At 43.4% G+C, this 12,578-nt stretch overlaps 1 protein-coding gene across 3 annotated transcripts in view; it reads right to left on the bottom strand.

Moving 5' to 3' along the window:
* Positions 1 to 12,578, bottom strand: part of GRAMD1A (GRAM domain containing 1A) — a 100,670-nt gene that overhangs the window by 32,992 nt on the left and 55,100 nt on the right. For all 3 annotated transcript variants that reach the window (XM_070763977.1, XM_070763974.1, XM_070763976.1), the window contains 3 exons: positions 12,247 to 12,350; positions 12,067 to 12,162; positions 1,436 to 1,516 (listed from right to left, as the gene is read on the bottom strand). In XM_070763977.1, the coding sequence (XP_070620078.1) occupies positions 1,436 to 1,516; positions 12,067 to 12,162; positions 12,247 to 12,350 (281 nt within the window). The remainder of the gene's footprint in view (positions 1 to 1,435; positions 1,517 to 12,066; positions 12,163 to 12,246; positions 12,351 to 12,578) is intronic.

Here is a 12,578-nt window from a genome sequence, read left to right as displayed (position 1 = left end):
GGCAATGGAAGAACATGGCATTAAGAGAGGAAAGAAAGAAGCAGATACATAGTCCAGCTACTGAAGAGCTTATCACAATATTGTTTCCACAGTGGATAGCTGAGCAAGTTGTAATCGACTGGATTTGCATATTGCACAATGGCACAAACTCTGGCTTTCAGACCATAAAGGCTGCATTTGTGCAACATATTTAAGTATAGGTAGTCATCCACCATGACTTGGATGACTGAGAATCTCCATAGATCAAATCTAATCTACTACTCTCCCAAAAAGTCCTAAGTGACCTCTCCCCTACCAGGTATAGGCAAAGTTGGCTCTTCTATGACTTGAAGACTGCCCTCATCACCTCAAGGTTTGAGTACTGTAACGCTCTCTACATGGGGCTACCTTTGAAAAGTGTTCGGAAACTTCAGATCGTGCAGAATGCAGCTGCGAGAGCAATCATGGGCTTCCCTAAGTATGCCCATGTTACAGCAACACTCCACAGTCAGCATTGGTTGCCGATCAGTTTCCGGTCACAATTCAAAGTGTTGGTTATGACCTATAAAGCCCTTCATGGCACCGGACCAGATTATCTCAAGGACCACCTTCTGCTGCACGAATCCCAGTGACCGGTTAGGTCCCACAGAGTGGGTCTTCTCCGGGTCCTGTCAACTAAACAATGTCGCTTGGCGGGACCCAGGGGAAGAGCCTTCTCTGTGGCGGCCCTAGCCCTCTGGAACCAACTCTCCCCAGAGATTAGAATTGCCCCCACCCTCCTTGCCTTTCGTAAGCTACTTAAAACCCACCTCTGCTGCCAGACATGGGGGAATTGAGATGCTCTTTTCCTCCTGGGCCTTTACAATTTCATGTATGGTATGTCTGTATGTATGTTTGGTTTTTTTTTAATATTAATGGGTTTTTTAATCATTTTTTGTATTTATTGGATTATTATTGTACACTGTTTTATTACTCTTGTTAGCCGCCCCAAGTCTCCGGAGAGGGGCAGCATACATATCCAATAAATAAATAAATAAATAAATAAATAAACTCCCAGAATTCCTGAGCCAATCATGCTAGCTCAGGAATTCTGGGAGTTGAAGTCCACATGTCATAGAAGAGCCAATTTTGCCTACCCCTACCCTAGACTGTTCCATGGGTGGGTGGGATCACCCAAATTGGTAATGACCCGACAGTGCCATGGGTGCAACTCGGTTGCACCCACGGGCACCACCATCTTTTAAAAAATATATATTTGGTGAATTTTTCCATTTGGATGGCTTCTCCTCTTCCACTACTTGAAAAAGATCAGTTAATACTGATTTTATTTCTTCACCAGAAGAAATATTCCAGGCTGATTCCTGCTTCTGAGCATGTGCAGAAGTGAAATTGCACAAACGTCGCGATGAGAACCGGTGGTGAAGGTAAGTGGAACCCACCCCTGGTCTCTTCTTACCTTATCCAGAAGCGCGTTCTGCCAAAGGCGAAAGATGAGCATGAAGCATCGATCACGGGCACCAAAGGATGTGAAGAAATGCTGGGAACCACAAGGAACAATGTTAAGACTAGTCCGCCCCAAAATGAGTTTGGTTGTGGGGAACTTCATCGTTTCTTTTTTTTTTCTTTATTGTTTTCAAAATAAAAAAGAAAGTATTTCTTACATGTTTTGTTTTGTTTTGACAGATCTTAATCCATTTCTATTGCCTTTTGAATATGTCATTCATTTCTCTATATGTTTTATTAAATTATGTACATTCAAATGTAAGTATCATAAGTAAAGCATGGTGGAAGGTCTTAAGCATAAAACGTATCAGGAAAGACTTGATGAACTCAATCTGTATAGTCTGGAGGACAGAAGGAAAAGGGGGGACATGATCGAAACATTTAAATATATTAAAGGGTTAAATAAGGTCCAGGAGGGAAGTGTTTTTAATAGGAAAGTGAACACAAGAACAAGGGGACACAATCTGAAGTTAGTTGGGGGAAAGATCAAAGGCAACATGAGAAAATATTATTTTACTGAAAGAGTAGTAGATGCTTGGAACAAACTTCCAGCAGACGTGGTAGATAAATCCACAGTCACTGAATTTAAACATGCCTGGGATAAACATATATCCATTGTAAGATAAAATACAGGAAATAGTATAAGGGCAGACTAGATGGACCATGAGGTCTTTTTCTGCGGTCAGTCTTCTATGTATTAAAATAGAGAAAAAGAAAAGAAAGAGATAAATCATTCATCTCATGTTTTTACTTCATTTCCATTATTCTTTCTAAGTACACTGATACTTTGTATTGTTACATTTTCCGTTTTTATTTTGAATCCACTCCTGCCATTTGTGCCAAGATTCTTTAGATTTTTTTGTATTTTGTTCCCTTAATTGAATTTGTCATTTGGTCCATCTCTAAACATCTATATATTTTATCAATAATTAAACTTTCCGATGGGGTCTGTTCGTTTTTCCACATTTGTGCCAGTGATATTCTAACTGCGGTGTTTATGTGTGTTATGGGGAAGAGCGTTTCCTTAGAATAATGTCTTTTCCAGATTCCTAAGGGCATACCCTCTGGTGTACAGTTATCCCCCGAGTTTCGCGATCCGGAACGTTGCGAATCGCTATATCGCGATTTTTCCACCCAATGACGTCACTCCCTTCCTTTCTCATCTTTCTTTCTCTCTCTCTTTCTCTATCTTGCTTCTTCCTCTCTCACACTCTCTTCCTCCCTCTCTCATCTCTTTCTTTCCTTCTCTCTCTTTCTCTATCTCTCCCCCTCTTGCTCTCAAGCGGCAAGTGAGCAGCCGGGCAAACGGGCAAGCGGCAAGCGGCAAGCGAGCAACCGGGCGGGCGGGCGAACAGGCAAGCGGCAAGCGAGCGGCCGGGCGAGCGGGTGACGGGCAAGCAGCAAGCGGCAAGCGATCTTGGGGTTTCCCCTTTGCCTGGGCGGCGGGAAGACCCAGGGAAGGTTCCTTCGGCTGCCCAACAGCTGATCTGCTCCGCAGCGCGGCAGCAGCGAGGAGCCGAAGATGGGGTTTCCCCGTTGTCTGGGCAACGGGGAAACCCCATCTTTGGCTCCTCGCTGCTGCCGCGCTGCGGAGCAGATCAGCTGTTGGGCGGCCGAAGGGTCTTCCCCGCCGCCCACACGCAAACTCCACCATCTGCGCATGTGCGGCCATGGAAAAAGGGGCGCGCATGCGCAGATGGTGTTTTTACTTCTGCACCACTACATCCCGAAATATCGATTATCGCGAGGGGACTTGGAACGGAACCCTCGCGATAATCGGGGATCACTGTATATTCTATCTCCTATTTTGTAATTTCTGTGAGCCATCTGTGGGTTGTTTTCCATATTTTTTGAATATTAGGGCAGGGCCACCACATGTGAAAAAAGGAACCTTTTTGCTTTTTGCACTTCCAACAGGTGTCCTGTAGTGTCGGGTAGATGTTCGCTAACCTTGATGGAGGCATATACCATCTATAAAAGATTTTATAAAACATTTCTTTGTATGCTGCTGACAGTGTGATTTTAGAGATTGTGTTCCATGATCTCTCCCAATCCGCTAAATGTATATTGTGTTGGACTTTTTTAACCCAAGCTATCATAGGAATTGTTGATAGATTTTAGTAATCTGTCTGTCCTCATGTCCTGTTAGGATTTTATCTAAAGTTTTGGTGGAACTTCATAGCTTCTGTGTTGCATTTAGCCTGTAAAGTTTCCCAGGCACAAAAGAAACTTGCTTTCTGAAAATTACTGAAAACATATTTTTAAAGTTCTTTTGATATGCTTTAATATTTTACCATTGATCTTTCAATGGGATGGCTTTGCTTTTATAGTCTTATTTACTGTGAACTGCGGAAAATCTGATTGATTTAATTAGAAAGTAGGTTAAGGTAAGGTAAGGTAAGGTAAGTTTACTTTATTGTAATTTCACAATGAAATTAAATTTATTTTATTTATTTATTTATTGGATTTGTATGCCGCCGCTCTCCGTAGACTTGGGGCGGCTAACAACAATCAAAAACAGCATGTGACAATCCAATAATAAAACAACTAAAAACCTTATTATAAAACCAAACATACACACAAACATACCATGCATAACCTGTAATGGCCTAGGGGGAAGGAATATCTCAACTCCCCCATGCCTGGTGGTATAAATGAGTCTTGAGTAGTTTACGAAAGACAGGGAGGGTGGGGGCAATTCTAATCTCCGGGGGGAGTTGGTTCCAGAGGGCCGGGGCTGCCACAGAGAAGGCTCTTCCCCTGGGGCCCGCCAGATGACATTGTTTAATCGACGGGACCCGGAGAAGGCCAACTCTGTGGGACCTTATCGGTTGCTGGGATTCGTGCGGTAGCAGGTGGTTCCAGAGGTAATCTGGTCCAATGCCATCTTCAGTGTACATTATACACGAAAAATAAAACAAAAAACACACATACTTCACATTCTATACAATTGAATTGAAAACTCCTGATATTGCATCAATATTGCATTAATATTGCACTATACCATAGAATTCAATATACCGGTGTTCTGTCTGGGTTTTCCCAGACCTCAACACCAACTGAAAAAACAGCCAGACACTCTGGTAAAAGCCAAAAGTATTTTATAGCTGGAAAAAATAAGCACAAAGGAAAACCTGTCTTCACAACAGACAGGCTATAATACGTTACAGCAGGGTCCTGATGTCCAGTCAATACTACAAGCTTCTTGCTGGCACACCCCCCCCCAAGGTTTCAATAGTCCAAGGCACAAACCAGGATTGTAAGCCACCAAAGTTCACAGACAGGTCTCACGAATCTCCAAGATAAAACTCCACAAGCCAGGAAGGGTGGGTCCGCCTTTTATCCTTTCCCAAGAGCACCACACCCAAACCCAGCTGTGACCTCTAATGCTGGAAATACTTAGCCAATTGAGTCCGTCTCTGATTAGCTCTCCTTTGTCGCATATCTATGATGTCTTGAGCATTTTCCCCTAAGGAATCCAGGCTGCTTGCTGGGGAGAGCTCCCCCTGGTGGGACTCTGGCTGTCCTTCTTCTTCAGCCTGGGATTCCTCTTCCTCGTCAGTCTGCACCTCCTGTTCCTCAGCCTCTCCCTCTGAGCTGGAAACCGACAGAAGGTCAGCCATTCCCGGAGGGGTCCCAGACTGAACCACAACAACCGGTAGTTACTGCTCTGGGATGGAAGCTGTTTTTCAGCCTATTTGTCCTTGTTTTTATTGCCCTGTACCGTCTGCCGGTTGGTAATAGTTCAAAAAAAGCATGGCCTGGATGAGATGCATTGTTAAGAATGTTTTGAACTTTCTTAAGGCAGCAGGAGCTATAAAGTTCTTCCAAGGACTGGAGAGAAAGGAAGGAAGGGAGGGAGGGAGGGAGGAAGGGAGGTAGGTAGGTAGGTAGGTGGACAGAAAGACTAAGGAACAGGAGTTTATTCACATGGACGAGCACATTTGATTATGGAACTGCAAGGACATTCCCTCATCACAGATGATCTCCAGGAGACCATCTATGTTCTTCCTCCTGCTGTTCAAACAGGTGGGTGGATGTCAACAGTGGGAAAACAACCCTTTAACTATGAAGACCAGTGTTGATCTTCCAGACTATGAACCACAACTCCCAGCATCCCCCAGCGGAAGCCACATGTTTGCTGGGAGATAATAGTTCAGCCACGTTGAACTCAAGATTCTCAAACCTCAACCACCACATTTTCCGTTCATGGAAAATTGCTTCCTGTCTCAACTCCTGCTGCCTTAAGAAAGTTCAAAACATTCTTAAAGATGCATTTACTCGCATGAGTAGCACATTGAAAGAGTTTAGTGGCGGCCTCGGGGAGAAACAACGATAGGTTTCTTTGAAATGGGCTCTGCTGTTTCAAACTGCAAACCTCAACATCAGAGGCATCTGAGCAATCTTAAAGATTACAAGCCCTCCCTGGTTGTCTAAACCACAATTGTTGTTGGGAGATTGTAATCTCAAGACTTCCTGGATGAGCATGTCTTTCAAGGCCCTTGCATTGTTCTGTCTAAAGTGTGCAGTCACAGGTCATTAAACTCTGCGAAGGAAGGATGGTTCTATGTGAAAATGATTTCCTACAACCACTCTAGATGTAGGGACACACCCATTTTTCCTTGGAATTCTTTGTACCCAATGTGCTTTCTCTTTTCTGGGACGTTGCCCTGCTGGTTAGGGCCATAAGTCAGGCCACTGAGATAAAAGGCCTCACCCGGGCTCAGCAGAGATGCCAAATAGAACTTAGGAAGTTTAGGAACAGGAACGAGGCAGGGAGAAACCAAAGGTGCTTCTTCAAAAGGCAGCTGGATTTTTGTCGTTTTTTTCCTTTCCTTGTTTCTTCAGTTCTTGTTGTGTTTGGGCCTGGGCCAGCCGTTGCTCCCACAGATGGGAGAGATGCGGCACAAAGTGAATGTGAAAGCCTGGCTGATAGCCAGGAAGATGTGGCAGACAGCCAGGAAGATGTGGCAGACAGCCAGGAGGATTCAGCAGACAGCCCAGGGGATTTGGCCTGCAGTCCCTCAGACAGTCTGTCCTGGCTCAGTTCGTCTGCAGATCAATACATTGATTTACGTAGCCGAAGAGCTATGCAAAGAAGGGATTGCTTTAAGGAATATTACAAATCATGATAGGAGCACCTGGGTTGGGTGTGGTTCTCTTAATGAGGGCTAAAGGGGATAAAAAGGGAACAAGGGCCAAGGCAAACTGTGGCTGTTTATCTGTGTTGTTTTGTGGTTCCTGCTTCGAAGTTTCTGTGCCGTTGGAGTTTTCAACCCAGCTTTGTTAGACAAGTGGGAGGTGAAAACTCTGGGACTTGCTGTTTGCTTCAAAGATTCAAAAGGACTCCTGTAACGTCTTTGCTCATTCCAGGTTGTCTTTGTTTGTTTGTTTTTCCCTGTGTTTTTTTTTGTATGCGGCTGAAGTAAGCCTTGCATTGTTTTCGGACATTAAGAACTGTTTTTTTGAGTAAGCTATTTTTGTTTATCTAATACAAGTTTGCTGCTTAGCAGAGCACGTGTGTGTTTGATTTCTTTTCACTGGACTATTACGCATTGCCGAGCCAGTCAGGCAGAACAGTTCTGAAGAAGCTTCTTGGATGAGAAGAGAAACATCTTCAGAGAAAAACAAGTCAGTCCAGTTGCCTTTGGGAAAAAGTACCTTTGGGACTACCTGTGACCTGGATGACTGAGAATATCCATAAACAGAGAGTGGGATGGAGAAAGAAGAGGAACAAGTCAACAACAGTGGGTTATCTGTGAGTTAGTCTCCCTTCTTGCACACAATTGCCACATTTCCTAGGAAGAAAGATAACCCGGATTCACGGGTAAAATCTATTCAAATATTTACACTGTGCAGAAGGTCCATCGCGTGCCCCCTACACTTTGAAAAGTGGGGGAAAGAGAAAAGGAAGCAGGGACAGGGAAACACTGATATTCCTTGGTTGGGCTCCAGATACCCTATTTTTTTTTCCCCCAGTGGTGCTAAGCATTCATGTGCAGCTTCAGAATGGACACGCTGAGGGATTCTGGGGGAGGAAGTCAACACATCTTCAAATTGCCAAGGTTGAGAAACACTAGTCTAGGATAAAGCTGGGAAGTTTGTGCAAATTGGGATTTTCATGGCACCGGACCGGGGTATCTCCGGGACCGCCTTCTGCCGCACGAATCCCAGCGACCGGTTAGGTCCCACAGAGTTGGTCTCCTCCGGGTCCCGTCAACTAAACAATGTCGGTTGGCGGGACCCAGAGGAAGAGCCTTCTCTGTGGTGGCTCCGACCCTCTGGAACCAGCTCCCTCCAGAGATTAGAACTGCCCCTACTCTCCTTGCCTTTCGTAAACTCCTTAAAACCTACCTCTGTCGTCAAGCGTGGGGGAACTGAGACATCTCCCCCTGCCTATGCATGATATGACTGTATATATGTTTTTTATATATTGGGGTTCTTTGTTTTTAGACTTTTAAAAATGTATTATTGTTATTTAGAGTTTAACTATTAGATTTGTCATTATATATTGTTTTTATCGTTGCTGTGAGCTGCCCCGAGTCTACGGAGAGGGGCGGCATACAAATCTAATAAATAATAATAATAATAATAATAATAATAATAATAACAACAACAACAACAACAACACACCAGACATTGTGATCCTGGAGAAAAAGAAAGTATGGATCATCGACATCGCAATCCCAGGAGACAGCAGAATTGAGGAGAAGCAGTTAGAGAAATTAGTGAAATACGAAGGTCTAAAAATCGAGCTGCAACGACTCTGGTATAAGCCCGTGAAAGTGATCCCAGTGGTACTTGGCACGCTGGGCGCAGTGCCAAAGGATCTCAGGGGACATTTGTAAATCATCAGAATTGACAAAATCTCCATCTGTCAATTGCAAAAGGCCGCTTTACTGGGATCGGCAAACATAATTTGCTGCTACATCACACAATCCTAAGTGCTTGGGAAGCGCCCGACTGGTGATGAAATACGAAATCCAGCATAGTGATCTCGTTTGCTGTGTTGCACTGACATAATAATAATAATAATAATAATAATAATAATAATAATAATAATAATAATAATAATACAGTGGAACCCCGACATAAGAGCTGCTCGACTTAAGAGCTACTCGAGATAAGAGCTGGGAGAGGAGAGACATTTTTGTTCGTCTCCCGAGCTCAAATCCGCGATACGAGCCGAGAAGAGCCGGGCTGGCTTACTTTCCTTCCTTCCCGCGCTGATGCAGAGCCACTCTTCCTTTCTTTCTTCCTTCCTTTCTTTCTTTCCTTCCTTCCTTTCCTCCCTCTACAGGATTGGGTGGCAGTGAAATTGAATAAATAACTACAGTTTAATGAATAAAAATAAAAGTTTGCCATGTTGATTGTTTTGGGTAAAAAGAGGAAGGGAAGGAAAGCTCTCAGCTTATCATCTTATTAATAAGTAAAGTTACATTTATTCTTGCAATGTCTTTTTGCATAATTTAGACTAACTTTGTGAGTTTTTTGAGGGCTGGAAACAATTAAAATTATTTACATTAATTCCTATGGGGAAAAGTCGTTCGAGATAAGAGCTGCTCGACTTAAGAGCGCAGGTCCGGAATGAATTAAACTCGTATCTCGAGGTACCACTGTAATAATAATTTTTTCTGGATATTTCAAATTTCTACCAAACCCGTTAATTGCGGAGATCCCAGGGAGAAGCTGGGGCACCGTGCAGCCATCCGTTTTTGAGATTCTGTGTTTTGAGCCCCCCAAAACACATCTGATCACAATACAGGAAGCAAACTCTTACAGTTTGAGGAAGGAAACGCACACATACTGAAACTAATGCTAGAATAAACTTGATTTAAATCAAATTGAACCCCACAGTGGAAAGTCTTGCCCCTGTTCTCACGTATGAAGTATCCTCATCTGTTTTACATCATTTTCCTCATTTTAAAAAAATCAGCAAAATAAGGCCTTCAGCTCAAAAAATAAGGAGGAGGGTAGATAGCTATCTATTTGTTTATTTGTTTATTATGTATTTATTTAAGACGTTTCTACGGCTGCCAAGTCACACAGGCATTCAATCCAACTATAACACTTCCACTTCTAAATTACTTTCTCCTTTTATTCTATTCTATTCTGCTGTGTTTTTATTTCACGTTTAAAGTTTAATTTTATTCTGCGTATTATAGAAACATAGAAGACTGACGGCAGAAAAAGACCTCATGGTCCATCTAGTCTGCCCTTATACTATTTCCTGTATTTTATCTTAGGATGGATCTATGTTCATCCCAGGCATGTTTAAATTCAGTGACTGTGGATTTATCTACCACGTCTGCTGGAAGTTTGTTCCAAGGATCTACTACTCTTTCAGTGAAATAATATTTCCTCACGTTGCTTTTGATCTTTCCCCCAACTAACCTCGGATTGTGCCCCCTTGTTCTTGGGTTCACTTTCCTATTAAAAACACTTCCCTCCTGGACCTTATTTAACCCTTTGACATATTTAAATGTTTTGATCATGTCCCCCCTTTTCCTTCTGTCCTCCAGACTATACAGACTGAGTTCATGAAGTCTTTCCTGATACGTTTTATGCTTAAGACCTTCCACCATTCTTGTAGCCCATCTTTGGACCCGTTCAATTTTGTCAATATCTTTTTGTAGGTGAGGTCTCCAGAACTGAACACAGTACTCCAAATTTATTTTTATTCCACTTTGGCAAATGGGTTTTTTTTTTTCCCTAGAAAAAAGGAAAAGCGGATTTGTGCAGCTCCAATTGCTTGAATGCTAGAGATGCCTATAGATAAGGTGCGAACTAAAATCGCATTAAAAGAATGGGAAGAGACTTTGTGTAGGTCGTCTCTAGTCCAATCCCCCACCCAAGCAGGGGACCCTGCACCATTTCTGACAAATGGCAGTCCAATCTCTTCTTGAAAGCTTTCAGTGATGAAGCTACCACAACTTCTGAAGGCAACTTCTGTTCCATTGGTTGATTGCTAACATTGTTTGAAAATTTCTCCTTATTTCCAGGTTGAATCTCCTTGTTCAACTTTCATTCATTCATTCATTCATTCATTTATTAGAGTTGTATGCCGCCCCTCTCCGTAGACTCGGGGCGGCTCACAACAACAATAGAAAACAGTTCATAACAAATCTAATAATTTTAACGATTAAAAAAGAAAACATTAAAATCCACGTTATTAAAACATACATACACATAGACATACCATACTTATATTGTATAGGCCCGGGAGAGATGATTCAATTCCCCCATGCCTGACGGCAAAGGTGGGTTTTAAGGAGTTTACGAAAGGCAGTTCTAATCTCTGGGGTGAGCTCGTTCCAGAGGGTCGGGGCCGCCACCGAGAAGGCTCTTTCCCTGGGGCCCGCCAAATGACATTGTTTAGTCGACGGGACCCAGAGAAGGCCAACTCTGTGGGACCTAATCGGTCGCTGGGATTCCTTCTCTGGCATATAATCTATTTTGGGAAAATATCTTGACCCCCCTCCTCTCTGTGGCAGCCCCTCAAATATTGGAAGATTGCTATCATGTCTCCCCTGGTCCTTCGCCTACACCAGTGTTTCCCAACTTTGGCAACTTGAAGATATCTGGACTTCAAATCCCAGAATTCCCCAACCAGCATTCGCTGGCTGGGGAATTCTGGGAGTTGAAGTCAAAATATCTTCAAGTTGCCAAGGTTGGGAAACACTGGCCTACACAGACTAGCCATGCCCACTTCCTGCAACCGTTCAACGTAATCAGTAAGTGTTGTGGTTAGCTCTGGCCCAGCTCCTGCCCCAAGGACTGTGGATGTGGGGGAGACATCCACATGCCACAGGCCTGTTTTGCTCCCGGTGGAATCTGATGATGAAGGCTCCTCTGACCAAGAAGACATGAGTGACAGGGAGGAGGAGAGTGGGGCAGACAGCTCAGAAGGAGATCAATTATCTAGCTCCTCCTTGGATTCAGAACAAGAGTTAATGATACAGCCACGCATGAGGAGAGCGATGCATAGGCAGCAACAACTGAGAGATTATTATCAAAGAAAATGAGGCCACCTGTGGTTGGGTGGGGCTGTGGTAATTAGTGAGGCTGCTATAAATAGCAGCCTGTGGGTTTGGCCATTGTGGAGGATTATCTGATCGTTGTGTTTCATGCCTGCTTTGCTGACTTCGACCTTTGTGTGCTGATTTTTCCCCGCTTTGAAACTAAACCAGAGCAAAGTGTGTTTCACTTTGTGAAAGAAGAAGGACTGCGAATTGCCTCCCAGCTGCAAGCTAAGTATCACAGAACTGATAAGGGACTTGTACAAATTGCCAGTTTGTTTGGAGATGAGTGCTCTTTGCTATACCAAAAAGAGTGCTTCGTTTATTTGAATTTTCGGTATAAAGAACATTGTTTTGAATTTTCAAATGTGTGTGTGTCTGAAATTTGCATTTGTGCATTTTCTGGAGGATTCTACCAGAGAGCTCGACAGAACAGTAAGTACAAAGAAACTCCAGGTTTGCAACACTGGGGCCTTTTGCTGGCAAATTATAAAACACAGCATTTTAGAAATGATAATTATCTACGCCCAGGTTTGGATTCTTACGGGATAAGCGACGCTCTCACCTTTTCAGTCTCTGTGCAAACCTGAATCGCATTGGGGATTAGCTTGGCGGTTTTTTCCTTCTTGATGCATATCACTTCCTTGAGCTGGATGGAGATCTATCATGGAAGGTGACACAGAGGTCAGTGGCTGGGAGAAGAAGAGCTAAAAGCAATCAGAAGAGTCCTGGATGGAGCAATTACCGTGGTCTCCCATCGAAAGATGTTGCTGTAGAAGCAGATCCAGTTCTCCGATAGATACAGCCGTCCTTGAAGGAGGATGTCACGTTGCAATGCACAGGAGTAATCTAAAGAGACAGGAAATGTCAGGGACGAGGGGGGGGGGGAAGCATGGAAAGGAGGACAATGTTTTTTAAAATTAATTTTCTATATATTTCTTTATATACATCATGTTGTCTGAGTGCTTAATTTGCTTAGCAATACAAATGAGCCGAGGAGGTGTAAGTGTAAGGACTCGGTTCGAGTGGCGATGGCTGCATCCTTGGAAGACCTGAAGGACCTAGTTAGGGGCAGAT

Source organism: Erythrolamprus reginae, chromosome 11, assembly GCF_031021105.1.
Source record: "Erythrolamprus reginae isolate rEryReg1 chromosome 11, rEryReg1.hap1, whole genome shotgun sequence".
NCBI lineage: Eukaryota > Metazoa > Chordata > Lepidosauria > Squamata > Dipsadidae > Erythrolamprus > Erythrolamprus reginae.
This window is presented reverse-complemented; position numbering and strand designations above follow the sequence as displayed.